The 16,641-nt window shown below is 35.4% G+C and overlaps 2 protein-coding genes across 2 annotated transcripts; one reads left to right on the plus strand and one right to left on the minus strand.

Annotated features, from left to right (window-relative positions):
* Positions 1-6,800: 6,800 nt before the first annotated feature.
* Positions 6,801-12,113, plus strand: LOC149403385 (Threonyl-tRNA synthetase). Its single transcript, XM_089609237.1, has 20 exons — positions 6,801-7,114; positions 7,190-7,427; positions 7,542-7,601; positions 7,684-7,773; positions 7,967-8,041; positions 8,166-8,294; positions 8,412-8,501; positions 8,592-8,680; positions 8,775-8,871; positions 8,973-9,059; positions 9,425-9,509; positions 9,884-9,978; positions 10,213-10,245; positions 10,325-10,411; positions 10,746-10,838; positions 10,916-11,008; positions 11,107-11,328; positions 11,430-11,501; positions 11,594-11,665; positions 11,776-12,113. The coding sequence occupies exons 1-20, from the start codon at positions 6,867-6,869 to the stop codon at positions 11,869-11,871; spliced, it is 2,151 nt and encodes a 716-aa protein (XP_089465363.1). The 5' UTR covers positions 6,801-6,866; the 3' UTR covers positions 11,872-12,113.
* Positions 12,114-13,364: 1,251 nt separating this feature from the next.
* LOC149403386 (uncharacterized) lies at positions 13,365-15,776 on the minus strand. The gene is made up of 7 exons (XM_089610134.1): positions 15,441-15,776; positions 15,241-15,291; positions 14,903-15,142; positions 14,710-14,815; positions 14,504-14,545; positions 14,343-14,399; positions 13,365-14,254 (listed from the first exon to the last, which is right to left on the minus strand). The coding sequence occupies exons 1-7, from the start codon at positions 15,575-15,577 to the stop codon at positions 13,868-13,870; spliced, it is 1,020 nt and encodes a 339-aa protein (XP_089466260.1). The 5' UTR covers positions 15,578-15,776; the 3' UTR covers positions 13,365-13,867.
* Between the last annotated feature and the right edge of the window lie 865 nt (positions 15,777-16,641).

The following is a 16,641-nucleotide window of genomic DNA, read 5'->3' on the forward strand; positions in this document are numbered from 1 at the left end:
CAAGAGTTGCGTGTGGGTTTTATTTATTTATTTATTTTTAAATTTTTTTAGCCGAATAACGTACCCCGTTACACACTTCTTTTTTATTGTATAAATCTCCTAAGAAGTAATTTTACAAGTGATTTAAGGATATATACTCCCTATTTTACGCTTTAGACTATAAAAAAGAGCTCAATAAATCATGATCCATACTGCATTATTTTAAGATTACTTATTATTATTTAGAGGATTTTTAAACTCGCATCTCATCATATAAGACACTACTACAAATTTGGTTTTCTGATGCGCATGACTATCAGGTGCGACTAGTCGCACCTAAAAGTCGCATCTAAATGACTTTCGGGTACGACTAGTCGCACCAGATTGTCAACCCAAGTATAAAAAATTTCGCTAAATTTTTTTTTTGCTTTTGAGTATCAGGTGCGACTAGTCGCATCCGATAGTTTAAAATTACTATCAGGTGCGACAAAGTCGCACCTGATTGTTTAAAATTTTAACCGGGCCAATTCTCCCCCTCATTTTTTCATTCAGTTTTAAAAACAACAACTCCTCTCTCTCGTAGAAGAAGAAGAGAGAACCGAGAGGGAGGGAAAGAGAGATCGAGCGAGAGAGAGATGATAAGAGAGCGAGACTGAGAAGGGGAGAGACCGAGGGAGAGGACGCATGCACGACCACCAGCCCGAGACCCCAGCCACCGAGCCCGAGCGCCACCCGCGCGCGGCCGAGAAGGAACCAGCGCCGCCGCGAGCACGTCGAGGACGCCGGAATCAGAGGAGAGGAGAGCCAATCGGAGATATTCAAGTGAGAATTTCTTTTCCCCAATTTTGAGATTCGATTCTAGGGTTTGGATTGGGGTTTTTCTCTCTGATTGTCTTAGGGTGATTTTGGGCGTGGATTAGTATTTGTTCCGGATTTAATAGTTTAGGAATCGATTCAATGATGTTTGTTCTTGATTTAAACTGAGTTTGCATTTGATTTGGATCTTGGCCGTGTGATAGTGGTGCTGGCCGAGTGTTTAAGTTGAACTGCCTCTGTAAATCGACGTGGACAGACCGATATGATCTGAGTTCTTATTTTTGGATATTTTTCATGGATAGTAGGCTGTATGAGCTTTCTAAAATGACCAAGAACATGTAAACCCATTGAGTATTGAATGAGTTATGAATTTCCAAAGTTTGTGTTTCGCAGCAGTAAAACGGGATTTTCAGAATTGTAACAGTGAATTACGGGCTGTTTTTGAGATAGCTATTCTTGTCGTATACATGCTTGTAATATCTCGTTAGAAAGCTACATGAGTCTGCTTTCATTTTCCGCTAGAATCAATTGATTTCAAGTTTTGTAGCTCGAGTTATGATGGCTTAAGCGCTAGTAGGTCAGGCTGTCGGGAATTCTTTTGACTTGTTTATGTTTGTCGAGCGTTCGATTCTTGTGAGACCGACGCCGCAAAATCCAAGGAGGAAGAAGGAGTGAGGGTCCGTGTTTGCTGATTCGCGTGGTCCGATTTGGATTTTTCTCGCCGTGCGCTCAGCCCCTGCTCACTCTCTGCCGTGCGCTCGCCTCGTCCCGAGTCTCTGCAGGTTAGTGTTTAGTTTAGAATTTGTGATTAGTTTGTGAAATTGTGAAATAGTAATATTTTTAGTTTAGTTTAGTTTGTGAAATTGTGAAATTGTAATTAGTTTAGTTTGTGATATACTAATATGTTTAGGTTAATGTTTAGTTTAAATTTGTTTTTGTTTTAATTAGTTTTTATATATTGTAATTTATCAATTAGAAATTGTAATTAGTTAATGAAATTAAAATTAAGATTAATAATTGTAATAATGTGATTAGTTTATCAATTAGGAATTGTAATTAGTTAATTGATTAGTAATTGTAATAATGTGATTAGTTTAAATTTATTTTTGTTTTAATTAGTTTTGATATATTGTAATTTATCAATTAGGAATTGTAATTAGTTAATGAAATTAAAATTAAGATATATTGTAATTTATCAATTAGGAATATAATGAAATTAGTTTTGATTAGTTTTAATATGCTGATTATATATTGCAATATATAATCAGCATATTAATTTTTTTTTTAAAAAGATAAAGAGCATCAGGTGCGACTAGTCGCACCTGATAGTCAAGACTTTCAGGTGCGACTAGTCGCACCTGATAGTAGAAGACTTTCAGGTGCGACTTGTTGCACCTGATAATCAAGAGGATTATCAGGTGCGGACTTTCGGGTGCGACTTTGTCGCATCTAAAGTCGCACCTGAAAGTACTTTCAGGTGCGAAAAAAGTCGCACTTGATGCTATATTTTGTACTAGTGATATAAATATGAGACCTCACAATAGCGAAATTGTGATACTGAAACTATAGGTCATCAATTGAGAGTATATCGCTAGGACAAAAAGAGCCTTATAAATGAAAAAGTCAATTACAAAAGCTAAAATCTACCTTCTTAAAGTTAGTTAGAAGTGAATTTAGAAAAGACAAGAGTTGCTTCAAAAAGTCGGTATCTAAATGGCATAGAAACGATACCTTTAAAAGCGACTGTATTAGAGGGAGGGGTCGGGGAGGAAGAAGAGGGGCTGTAAGGATTGGGGAGGGTCACATATATGGTCACAGAGGGTAGATGAGGAGGATGTGATGATCGATGACGGTTGGGTTAGGGTCAAGAGGTGCTGGATATTGTTCGGGGATTGTAAGGTCGAGTTCGATAGAGGAGGAAAAAGTCCGACGAGAGAGATGTATAGATCAATGGAGAGAGAGAGAGAGAGAGAGAGAGAGAGAGAGAGAGAGAGAGAGAGAGAGAGAGAGAGAGAGAGAGAGAGAGAGAGAGATATATATATATATATATATATATATATGGGTCAAGTGAGGGTGGGTCATGCGGTGTGGGTCGGGAGATGCTGAATATTGTTTGGGTATTGTAAGGTCTAGTTCAATGGAGGAGGCCAGAGGTTCGACATAGGCCGACGAGAGAGATGAAGAGAGATATATACATAGACCAATGGAGAGAGAGATAAATACATGCGGCTGGGATTTTGTGCGAAGGTCTAAAGGGCATGAGGAAGGTCGGGAGGGCAGAGAGGTCTCGCAGACGTGTGCTATTGTTTTGTGAGGTCACTTATGTTATTGGAAATATATGTGACCATGTGAATTATACCATTCACATGCACATTGATAAAAGCTTGAAAATAAATAACACAAGAATGAAAATCCAGTTTATGCGAATGATGCCCACGTCTAGTGGAATGATACCCCCGATGAAAATAAAATTCATTAGTCAATGGTAGAAATAGTACACGGTGGTCTTAGTTGAATGACCAGCTCTTTAGTGCTTTTTTCTAAAATTACCCTTAAATTCTAACTCAAGCTCATCATGACTCTAAAATCCCCTCACTTCCACTATATACAAACTCAACTTCTATTGCTCACATATAAGTGGTAACGAACCAGATAGAGGAATTCTCGCACTAAACAATGTGTAAGGGTTTTCGCTACCAAACTCTCGGAAACAGAGATTGCGTAACCAAACTCCTATGACAGAATATCTCGTTTATATGAGTCAAACCCTAGTCGTGATGCATTACTAGAGTTTCCGAGTAGATCGCCTCAAATTTATTCGGTGAAAATAAAATCAGAAGCAAATCACTTTTAAACATAGTATGCGCAAAATACTCATTGTATCAAATTTGGCGTGATTGGACAAACATAACACCATATTTTTCTAAGATGTTAAGAACATGATGTAGAACATATTGAATTTTTTTTTTATCACCAAATTACAAACTTAGCCAATCAATATAATAACAAAATTCATTTATATAAATTTCGGCAATGATTTTAGAAGCAATTAGTTGTTGTAAGAGCTGTCCGCTCCTAAGAGTCTGTTTTTATAATAATATATGTGGTGGAAATTTTCATAGTTTCATTTTTTATTTACTTTTATATACTTTTGGAAAAATTGTAATATTTGATGATATATGCCAAAGTTAACGTCGTTTATAAAAAAAAAAGTAGAATCTATAAAGTAATGCCAAACTCAACCGACGATGTTCTTAATTATAAATGAAAAAAGGTCGATTTTCATTATATTGCTGGTCTTTCTTTAACCCCTCTCTCTCTCTTAATTAGCCCATCGTTGCATGCGTCGTTGAAGGAAACTAATTATTAAACGTGAATAATTTATTTTCGGTCCTAACTCCTAAGAAGTCAGTTTAGTGGTGAAATCTCTCCCTCTCATACACAACTGTGACCATTTCTTGGGTCACACTCACACATGTGACAGCTCTGTCTTTGCTACTACAAATAAAGCACATATATATGAGATAGCGATATATCCTTACCGTGTATGTATATATTATTACCTTTTTGTTTATGTTTGCCGACTGGTTTGTTCGCAATAGATAACTAGATAGGGAAAACACGTGATAAGGTGGTGAAAAAAGAAGCGAGAGTGAAAATAATAGTGGTTGAGATTTCATTTGGAGAGAAGAGAAAATTGGAGTATTGTTAATGTGTTATTGGTGGTGGGAACGGAACGCACATGTTTGCACATGCACTCTCTTTCCTTAACTCCGTTCTTAGTCATCACTATACACCCCACTTCTCTCTCTCTCTCTCTCTCTCTCTCTCTATATATATATATATATATATATCACTCTCATCATACATAAAATACATATCACCATATGTAAGCATAATATGTCAATATATTAATTTTTGCTGTCATATAGGTATTTGATTGTGGTAATTGATTAGTAGCTATCCCAAAATCCTTTATTTATAACAAGCATCGGAGTATGGTTTCTATTTATTTATTTATTACTTTAAAATATTGATACACATAGCATAGTGGTGGTTTATGCTTCTAAATTTTCTTTAAGTTTTGCGCATGTACATATATTAATTTACTTAACTTTACTGAAATTTCAGAAGAAAGTGATTATTTATTAATTTACCATAATTATAAGCAATGCACGTGACTCGGTCTCAAATTATTATTCCACCAAAAAGAAAATTTACAGCAGTTAACGATAATATTACAATCTAACAATTTCTCAAACGTGTTAAAAATTTACTATATTACAAGAGTTTATAACAAACAAAAATTTGATAAAAAAATTAATTTATTCTAATAATTACATATTTGAATAAAAATATCATAATTCAGTAAAAAAATAGACTATTAAAAATAAATAAAGGAGAGCTGGACTATCTAAAACGAGCTTAATTTGAAATACATTTATCAAATTTTGTTAACTTAAACTGTAGAAAATCAGTTCGTCAGCTCGTCTCACCATCATCACGTCAGCTCGTCTCACCATCAGTTCGTCAGCTCGTCTCACCATCACCACGTCAGCTCGTCTCACCATCAGTTCGTCCTCAGTTCGGAATCCACCTCAGCTCACTCCGAACTGACCTCACCATCTTGGAACCAGCCGGTTCCTTGGAACTCTTCTCACTTTGGAAAGAGTGTTGCATTTATTTTTCATTCTATTTCCTATGTCTTGTTCTCTGTGTATATTTATTATTATCTATTTCCTATAAGTAGTTATTACGCACATTTATTACACTGATCATGTATTTAGTCTAGTCTAATGTATCCACCATATCTATAAATAGGTGATACAATTTCATATCAATAACAAGAAGAATATTTCTCAGATTCGACTCTCTCTCTCTCTAAATTTCAACATAAACTAAATCAGTTTTAATTCCATTTAAAACGAACATTATAAGTCAACTATAACCCAGACATCATTAGACAAAAAAACACACACACACATAGCTACACACACACACAATAAGAAAGTAAAAAAAAAAAAAAAAAAAAAAAGTAATTCAATAATTGTTGGGGCATAACTAGTCTCACTGCCGTGTCAACAAAATGGTGAAATGGGCCGAAAAGAGCAGGTTCTAGAAATGATGTCCAAAGTTGATACAGAACCAAATAAAGCCCAATGTAGGGTCCAACGGAACTAGGCATGTTAGAAAGCTTGGTCCAAAAATGCTATACAAGTCACATAGAATTTAGGGATTATTCCCAAATGTGTTTTTTTTTTTTTTCTATGATTGGAAAGTCATTTATTCCAAAAATACAAAAACAGTAAACCTGAGTTACCTGTGATGACAAGCGCAACATGCACGATGTCATATTCCAAATTTGAGTTACCTGTTTTTAAGCCCTTTTTTGCATGGAGAAATTACAAAAATAACACATTATAAGTGTAGCATTTAAAAAATATCTGGTATTTCAAGTCCTTCAAAAAATAGTTGTTTTTCAAAACGGTACATAATTTATTTATTTTTTTTAAATTAAATCGTAAACAGAAGTTAAATAGAGTCCTAAGCAATGAACACGATTTAAAAAAAAAATTGTAAACATCAAGACAAATAAAGAAAATGACTGTTTGCAACTTATTTTCGTAATAAAAGCTTTAAACAGACTATTTTTGTGATAAAATAAATGTTTTTTCATTTATATTTTGTCCGAAGTCCATACAACATCAAAAATCTCACACTACCTTTTTTATTTTTATTTTTTTTATCTTGTTCTTTTCCTTAAAATTGAAATAGTTAAATTTGTAAAAAAGACTTAGTGCCAATTTTCTCCAATAAATTATAACTTCATTAACATTATAATATGGATTATGTTATTTAAAGGTTTGACTCTAATGAAGATTTCAGGCCAACTCCCCCAACCAAAACCCAATCAGATTCTCTCAATTTAACTAATTAGTTAAAAATAACAAAAAGAAAATTAATTCGCAAAACCCTCGCATTTCACAGCCTTCAAAAACCCACCTAAAAAAACACACACGAGACATAAAACGACGACGCAGAGAGAGAGAGAGAGTCGAAAGATAGACTGTATGATACTATCGTCGTTGCGTTGCAGCAGAGAACGACTCTCATTTCTGACCCGCCGTTTTGCCCCGAAACCCTCGTTGCCTCTCTCGCTCCGACCACTCTGTATTCCGGCCATGGCGGCAGCTCCGGCGACACACGTCAAGGACGAGTCCTACCTCGCCGCCGTAGTCCCGAAGCGAGTCCAGCTCTTCGAGTCAATCAAAACTCAGCAGCTCGCTCACCTCCAGTCTCTCCCCTCCGATCCGATCAGGTAAAAACCCTAGCTCCATGATCGAAGACCTAGCGAGGTCTCTGATGGCCGTCTTACGTGCGTGGTCTTTGCCAGGATCAAGCTGCCGGACGGTACGGTGAAGGAGGGCCAGCGATGGCGGACCTCGCCGTTTGACGTGGCGAAGGAGATTTCGAAGAGCTTGGCGGCGAATGCGCTGATCTCTCAGGTCGACGGAGCTCTGTGGGACATGGCGAGGCCTTTGGAGGGAGATTGTGAGCTCAAGCTCTTCACCTTCGACTCCGACGAAGGCCGCGATACCTTCTGGCATTCCAGCGCCCATATTCTCGGCCAGGTTCGCCGGATTTTTTAGGTTTTTTTTTTCCTGCGAAATGTTTTCCGAGTGTGTGGATTGGGAAATTTGATTGTGTTGAAATTTCGGTCTCTCTGTGTGTTTGCTCATTCATAGGCGCTTGAGATGACTTATGGATGCAAGCTCTGCATTGGACCTTGCACTACCAGAGGCGAGGTAGCATGATGATTTTGGGTTTGTTATCGCTCTTCGGTTTTGCAATGAAATTCTGACAATGTGTTTGGGATGTAAATTTAAGGGTTTTTATTATGATGCTTTCTATGGAGACCTGGGACTGAATGATGATCACTTCAAGAAGATTCAGGAAGGGGCTGCCAAGGCTGTCTCGGTATTGTTCAATCTTCTTTGAGTAGTTTTGCTATATGTTATCCATTTCCTTTCGGCTTTTTGCTATGATTAATTATTTAATTAGTTTTGTTCCTTAAGCCTGAGGTATGCATAGCTATGCATGAGTTTTAATTTTCATTTTTCATGCTTAACTGGAAATGAATGACTCCTAACTTTTTATTCTCTTCTTACAGGAAAAACAGCCTTTTGAGCGCATTGAAGTTTCTAGGGAACAAGCACTCGATATGTTTTCTGATAATAGTTTCAAGGCAAGTTACTGTTGTTGCTTTGCGATTTGTTGGAGACAAGTCAATGTTATTAGTTATATGCATATCGATAATCTCATGTTTCATTTCTTAATACATTTCCCTTTTTATGTGCCAATTTCATTAGGTTGAGATTATCAAAGATTTGCCGGAAGACAAAACCATTACCGTGTATAGATGTGGTCCCTTAGTTGATTTGTGCCGAGGGCCACATATACCTAATACGTCGTTTGTGAAAGCACTTGCGTGTTTGAAGGTAACATATATTCATTTATCAGCTTGCAGAGTTCATTTTTTTTTTATTCTTTTTCATTATAATGTATTACATAGATGTGTGACTTTAACATGTCTGAATTGGTGTGAACCCCTAAAGGCGTCGTCAGCTTACTGGAGAGGAAATAAAGACCGTGAGAGTTTGCAAAGAGTTTATGGAATATCTTATCCTGATAACAAGCGTCTGAAGGTGATTATCATATATCGACATTAAAGTAGGGCTTTGTACATTCTTTCTCAATGGGAAAACATTTTCACTTAATGATTCCCTTTCCTACAGGAATATCTCCACCACTTGGAAGAAGCGAAGAAATATGATCACCGACTGTTGGGTACAAAACAGGAGCTCTTCTTTTGTCACCCTCTTAGGTAACTCAAGAATTTAAAGCACGTGTACTGATTTGTGTAGCAGGATTATTCAGCACAACAACACATTCATTTTGCTATTTTCTCGAATTTTCAGCCCAGGGAGTTGGTTCTTTCTTCCGCTTGGAACACGGGTCTATAACAAGCTGATGGGATTTATAAGAAATCTATACAGAGAGAGAGGATATCAAGAGGTTTATTATCTGCAATAGCTTGTTAACTTGTACCCAAAAAGTCAAAAGGTCTGAGTTGTTATTTCGTTCCTATCTATGTCTAATATAATTGTTGCTTGCAGGTCATATCACCAAATATGTATAACATGCAACTGTGGGAAACATCTGGTCATGCAGCAAACTACAAGGAAAATATGTTTGTGTTTGAGGTAATATTCTTGATGACATAAGAAGTTCCAACTCTTTTGATATTGGATGAGAAATTGAAATTGGATAAGTAGAAGATTTAAATAGTATTTGCAGAGGTGAGAGTTATTCTCGCCTAGCTAAATAAGAATATTATGAGATTAGTTTCTAATGAATCAAATTATTGGTCCAATGTGACTTAGCTGATTGACAGCTTTGTTTTACAGTGTGAAATCAAAAGTATCATTTTCAATGAATGATTTTGATGATTTTTTTTGGGCGTAACTTCAATGGATCAGAAGTCTTTAATATCATGCTCTTATTTTGCTGAAGGAGACTTGTTGAAGCTTGATAAACAGAGGTTGATAGCATTATGTTTCTGTCGCAGATTGAAAAACAAGAGTTTGGATTAAAACCAATGAATTGTCCAGGCCATTGTTTGATGTTTCAACATAGAGTTCGTTCTTATCGAGGTAACTTCATTTGACTTTTTTCTCCATAATCTCTACTATTTATTTTGTTTTCTTGCTAATTATAGAATACAAGAAATTTCCTTTCTTGACTGATATAGAGTTATGTTGGTAGTAGAACTTCGAAGTGATGTATTTGTAAGTTATTTTGATCAGCATCCAAACCGTTACCAAGTACATTTGTTTTATCTCTGGATTTGTTAATTTGACTTTAACCACACTGAATAATATTATTTATACTATCCGCCCTTTTGATGCTTTTTTGGTTCCACTAAACATGAGATTATGCCATAAGCCATCGGGCAATTCGCGCTCAGATACTGTTCTCTTGTATAGTATGCGATGTATCTATTCTGATTTTTAACTTTGCTCTGTAGAACTTCCTCTCCGACTAGCTGATTTCGGTGTCCTGCATCGTAATGAAGCAAGTGGCGCTCTTACTGGCCTTACACGTGTTAGGAGATTTCAGCAGGTATAAAAGAGAGCTCTTTATGTTAACATCTTGTCATTCTAGGCTTATTTTGATCCTCGATTCTTGGTTTCTTAATCATTTCAACCTCTTTTATGGTTCCCAAGCCTTGTTAAATTGCAAAATAAATCAATCTCTATAAAATTTATATTTATAAAACCAATTAATCGACTGTTCATTACAACTTGAAGCATCTATCATTATTTTCTGACATGTGTACGTCCAAATGACTTCCAGGATGATGCTCATATCTTCTGCAGGGAGTCCCAGGTGGGCGATACTTTAATAATCATACCAGTAAATTATTCAATAATGGTTTTCTTGACCGGCTTATATGTCTACATTTCAGGTCAAAGAAGAAGTGACGGGCGTGTTAGAGTTCATCAAATATTGCTATGATGTGTTTGGCTTCACTTTTGAGCTGAAATTATCAACGGTATGTTGTTTCATCTGTTGTGCTTTTAATGGATTCCTTCATTTCATCATTTTAAGAAGCGAAGAGCAATTTTTTATTTTTATTTTTATTTTTTTATTATAATAGAAAATTAAAGTTGTGATGATTTTTATTTTATTTTAAATCAACTACTGCTTTGATTGGATTGGGTGCATTGTAGCTACTCTGTTGACAGTTTAAATGTTAGAATAATCCATATCTGTACTTGTCATGGTGTGAGAATTCAAAATCATTCTCGACTTCTAGTTGACTTTTCTGTATTCGTGTTTACCTGTAAAATATGAATTGTGGATAACCAATTTTTTTTTTTTGGCAGAGGCCAGAGAAATACCTCGGGGATTTGGCTTCATGGGATAAAGCTGAGGCTGCTCTCACTGAAGCATTGAATGACTTGGGAAAGCCGTGGCAGGTCTGTTTCTCTCCTTACCATCGAGCTCAATTATTATAACCGAGACTCATTGCTCATATTACTAATCATACGAACAGATAAATGAAGGCGACGGAGCATTTTATGGACCAAAGATAGACATCAGTGTATCTGATGCCATGAACAGGAAATTCCAGCTAGCAACACTACAAGTAAGCTATTATTAAACGTGTCTTTTTTTTTTATTGTGCCAACAGTTTTTGATAATCGTCGTGGAACCATAATTCGGTTAATATTTGTGGTTTGTCAGCTTGATTTCCAGCTACCGAATCGGTTTGAACTCTATTACTCGGCAGAGGATGAAGCGAAGAGAGAAAAGCCTGTGATGATACACAGAGCCGTTTTAGGATCTGTTGAGAGAATGTTTGCTATTCTGCTAGAGCACTACAAGGGGAAATGGCCATTCTGGCTTAGCCCGCGACAGGCAATCGTGTGTCCCGTCTCAGAAAAATCCCAATCATATGCATTAACGGTATCTTGTCACTCGTATTGTTTTTCGCTTTAGAATATCTTAATGATTTTTGTTTGGTTCCGATCTAGCATCGTAATTTCTGTTGGTTTGCATCGATGCAGGTTCGGGATCAGATACACGATGGTGGCTATTATGTTGACGTCGATACAAGTGACAGAAAGATTCAGAAAAAGGTGCGTATCTAAAGTCCCCAAATTCGCATTTTCGTTATTAATTTGTTTTGATATATGATTTACTAATTCATTTGGAGATACAAACTGTGCAGGTACGAGAAGCTCAGTTGGCTCAGTACAACTATATTTTGGTTGTTGGCGAAGAAGAAGCGACTACTGGGCAGGTTTGTTCGGATATCCTATAAAACTTATCCTAACCGTTGGGTTTAAATAGATTATTATTATTTTTATAATATTATGCTTTAAATTAATTCTATGAGCTCTAACTTTGCAGGTGAGCGTAAGAGTTAGGGATAAGTCGGATCACTCGGTGATGAGCATCGACGGCCTACTCAAACACTTCAAGGAAGAAACCGAGGCCTTCCACTAGGGATTTATTTATTTAATTTTTTTTTTCCGATCTAATTTATGATTTCGATACATAACGAAAAGATGAACCTTACAAAATGGCGTTTTTGGAGAGATTTTGACAGTTCAGTTGCATGAAAGTTTTTTTTTTTTTTCTTACCCAATTTGTAGTGCTTACTCTGTTTGGAATTCTTGTCAACTTATTTTTTGTAAGATTTCTTTGTTATTTTACTTCTCGGTCTATGCTAGCTATCTTTTCTTTAATTCTATTGCAATGCCATTTTATGAAGGGGGAAAAAAGTCGCTTACTTATTTATATATATATATATATATATATATATATATATATATATATATATTTTAACTCAGGATGATTTTCCAGAGTTTTTAACAAGATCATTTATGATGGGGATACAATATCGAGTTTATATTCATTTGTTGGCGATTAGTGTGTAATGGCACGTCCTGCGTGAAATTTCCTTGGCCAAATTTCAATTACGGACCCGAGAAATTATCCGAGATAATTGTAAAAAGCATGATTAAATTAAGTATTTCTATCTTTATCACTTATTTAAAAAAAAAAAAAAAAAAAAAAACGAGCAAAGCAAATGATGTTGGAAGTGTGAGTAACGTAGGGCCATTTCATTTTGTGCTAATAAAAAACTTGAAAGAAAGAAATCTTCATTAACATCGAGACCTTTTTTTTTTATCGTTTAACCACTAGCCGTGTCTATGCACTCAAAAGAAAGATTATGACACCATCAATTTCTGTCTCTCTGCCATTCATGTGTTGGACACAAATTGTCCTTCACAAACCTCAATTATTGCTGCTTTATTATTTATTGATTTATTTATTCATTTACCCTCTAGTTGCTAATGCTTGACAATGAGGAAGTAAGCAAGTTTTTCCTTTTCCCTTTTGCTTGGCTTTGTTGGGCACAATGTTCTTGGCAGATCTGCCTTATTTTGATCATTTCTCAACCCAATTTCAATACAATACTGCCTTTTTAACTTGTCTCCAACAATTAAAGACATAAGGGTAAACAATTTAATAAAATTCCAATCACGAATTAATCATGGCACATTTATTGATTAGTTCTGATTCTGTCGTGTTCACAACTTCACATTAGCACTTCCATAATCATAATTATTATCTCACTTTTGTTTCCCATATATCTATCTCTAGATCTCTATAGGAGCCGTACAATCCTACCTTTTTTTCCGTTCTCTTTAGTATCTTCTCAACAGTGGTCAGTATATCTCACATTAACAAGTACGATACACAAATCTTTATATATACACACACACACACACACACACACACACACACATATATATATATATATATATATATATATATATATATATATATATATATATTTAATATAAGCAACATAGCAAGATAAAGAAGCAAAAATCAGAAGATCCTTCACAATCTATAGTATCTCATCACATGCAAAACAAAAAAAAAAGTACAAGATATTCAATATTTCTCCGCAAATCCAACCTAGCCGTTACAAATCTCAACAAAATCAATAATTTCCTACGACATATATAATTTGGTAGATGATTCTTTTTATTAATTAAACAAACAGTCACTATGCATGGCATTTTAATCTCACTGATGATCAACATCATAAATCTTATATATACAATACAACAAGACAAAGAATAACAAAAACTAAAGACCCTCAAGAACTTAATGCAAATATCACCAAAAATCAATAATCCCCTAGCTATACTGCAACCTTAATATTTTGTAGAAAATTATTATATTAATTAAATAAACATGGCAACTTAATCTCACTGATGATCAACATCACAAATCTTATATATACAATACAACAAGATATATATAAAGAAGCAAAATTGAAGGTAATCCTCAAGAACTTAAATAGTATATCAAATGCTACAAAAAAAAAAAAAGGTACTAGAGAGCTACACCACCTATAATATTGTAGTATTTCATAATTTTTTTTTCTTCTTCTTTATATCAAATTAAATCTGAATAATCTTCATCACTGATGATGATGATGATGATGATGCTCGACATCGTGATAAATCGAGTGTCCGAAGGAGGAGGGAATAAAGCCCTCGGCGGCGGGCCCGTCCCCGTCGGTCCCATCCTTGGCGGGGCCCGCGGGGACCACGGACGGGAGCTTGGAGAGCAGAGCCTCGAGGCTGCTCATGGACGGCGTTATCTTCAACGGAAGCCCGTGGTGGTACACGAACTCCTGCGGCTGAGTGATGACGTGTCCTCCTGGGAACTGCCACGTGTTATGGTGGTCCCCGCCGGGATAAGGGACCGGGGGCGAGGACGGGTGCGGGAGAAGCACTCCCGGGATGCTCTCTATGTAGCTCAGCTTCTTTCTCAGCATCACTACGTAGCTCAAGTCTTCAATTACCTTTATTTTTGTTTATTTTTTTATTAATGTTAGGGTTTTTATATATATGTGAGATCACAAAAAAAAAAAAAAAAAATTAGGGCAAGACCTTGTGGGTAGCTCCTAATTGAACGACCCCTTCTCTCACTGCTATCAGAGCTATAGTCTGCAATTATATAAATAATTAATTAATCATTTCTTTATATATATATATATATATATATATATATATAATTAGCTAGGGTATATGTATATTGTTGTAAATATTACCTTAATGCCGGACTGAAACTGAGCTTCCCATGTTCTAGGGTGCTGGTATTATATATATATGTTTAAAAAAAAACGACATCTAATTATGTTTAACAAAAAAAATATATATACCGTATGTACTCGGTTCTATTATTTCCTTCTAAAGTACGGAGAGAGAGAGAGAGATAAATATATAGCTAATTAATTAGAACCGAGTGAGTCAATACCGAGTCGGCCGAGTTATGCCAAGCTGACAAGAAGTTGATCTCTTGATCATTTGGCTCTTTGTGTATCCATTTGTGACTATGATCCGCAGCCACTTTTCCGATCAAACTAGACACCCATGCAATTGATTCATTAGGGCTTTCTCTATTAATTTCAGAAGAGAGAATGAATATGTTCAAAAAAAGACTATAATACCCTTCTCCGTAGTTGTAGATCTCATGCGACATCTTGAAGAAGAGCTCCGGTTGAATCCCTTGAAACTGATGGTGGAAGTGATGATGGTGATCGACCGAGGATGATGACACGTGGCCGTAAATTGACGGTCCGGATGAACAGTGATCGCCCGAAGAGTTCATCTCCGCCGTTGAATCTGTCGGCGACGACGACAAGGACGACGCCGCAAAGTTGCAGAAACCGTCCTCCCACACCAATATCCTGCCACGTGTCAGAGAAGCCACGCGATGTTTTTTTAGCGTAGTATTAAGCAATGTAAAATTACTTTTATAATTTCGATTTAATTAAATAACTATTACCAGTTTCTTCTGTTTCCTCTTGACCTGTCATAAGCACCGTGACCTTCCCATCTATATGCGAAAAAAATTAAATTTATCAAGAACATGAATATATATATATATATATATATATATATATATGTATGTATATATATATATGTATGTATTTAATTTATAGAAAAAATCAAATTAGTGATTAGATAATTAAATAATTGGCGTACTTGGGTGGAGGGTAATTTCTGGGAAGAATTCTCCAAAAAACAGCGTAAACCCACTGAGAATTCTCATGGATGCAAAGACTTCTTAGTGTGTGTTGAAGAAGATGAGTCACTGCAAATGAGCTGAGTTGGTCTTCCATTATCAAGATCGGTTAGTCTCTCTGGGATTTTTAGTGCTTCTGATGATTTTTTGTGTGTGTTTGCAATAACAATAATTGCTCTTCCAAAATGGACGATCTTTAGAAATAGAAGGGAAAACCTTACATCCTATGAGCGCCTTTATATATAACTTCTCTCTGCCTTTACCCTATTTCGTTATACCAACATGGAAAACACACATTTATAATGTCCCACACTTTTTTAATCTCTCTCTCTGAGAAAGAAAAAAACCATACTTTAATTTTATTTATTTTTTTCTCTTGGTCCCACACATTTTTTTTTTCTTTCTCTTAGGGCATATTCATGGGTTCACAATTTTTTTTTTCTTTTTAACCCAATAGTGCTTTGTAGTTGTACTATCTTTTGGTTTTATCTTCATTTTTATCCCTCTTTCATTTGTTATTATATATATGTTCTGATGTTACATCAATATAGAGACCCTTAAAAAAAAAAATTCATGACTCGTTTCTTTCTGACCCAATATGTGAAGTACCTTTCAGATTTGTAGCTGAGACACACAGGTTGTATAACTACACTATATATCCCAATTTCAGAGCCAGAGATTTATCTAGTTTCGTTACCCTCTTCATTGTCTTATTTAACTTAGACGCAAAAGTGGACGCAATAGAATTTCCCAGAGATGAAATCTAGTTTTTAACACACATTACAATTCATAATGTATATTGTACATATGTTTTGATCTTTGTATAAGTTATATTACATACTTTTAGTTTAAAAGAAATACCACGTGTTTATTTCATTTATATTTTATTTTGGTGACACAATACAATAATTAAGCCAGTATATATTCCATGTTACTCATCCATATACTTTATAGCTTATTAATTAATTAGTTTCTTGGATACAAGCCAGGATATATAATAAATACAAGGGAATTAAAATATCCACCGCAAGAGTGGGTGACATAGCAGATATGGTTAATTTCTTCATCGTATAGTTTTTTTGTCGTCAATATGCTGATAATAAAATGAATTATTATTAGCAACATTTTAAAAACTCAGATGATGGTGATATGTGGTATTAG

The sequence above is a fragment of the Urtica dioica genome, chromosome 3, assembly GCF_054948205.1.
Source record: "Urtica dioica subsp. dioica isolate 48M chromosome 3, U.dioica_male_clone48M_v1_H2, whole genome shotgun sequence".
Lineage (NCBI taxonomy): Eukaryota > Viridiplantae > Streptophyta > Magnoliopsida > Rosales > Urticaceae > Urtica > Urtica dioica.

Coding starts and splice junctions, on each gene's coding strand:
- LOC149403385 (XM_089609237.1), top strand. CDS start 6,867: ATGATACTATCGTCGTTGCGTTGCAGCAGAGAACGACTCTCATTTCTG. Junction 8,295..8,411: donor AAGCACTTGCGTGTTTGAAG/GTAACATATATT, acceptor GAACCCCTAAAG/GCGTCGTCAGCTTACTGGAG. Junction 11,666..11,775: donor AAGAAGCGACTACTGGGCAG/GTTTGTTCGGAT, acceptor CTAACTTTGCAG/GTGAGCGTAAGAGTTAGGGA.
- LOC149403386 (XM_089610134.1), bottom strand. CDS start 15,577: ATGGAAGACCAACTCAGCTCATTTGCAGTGACTCATCTTCTTCAACAC. Junction 14,546..14,709: donor GGCATAACTCGGCCGACTCG/GTATTGACTCAC, acceptor ATATAATACCAG/CACCCTAGAACATGGGAAGC. Junction 14,400..14,503: donor AGTTTCAGTCCGGCATTAAG/GTAATATTTACA, acceptor ATATAATTGCAG/ACTATAGCTCTGATAGCAGT.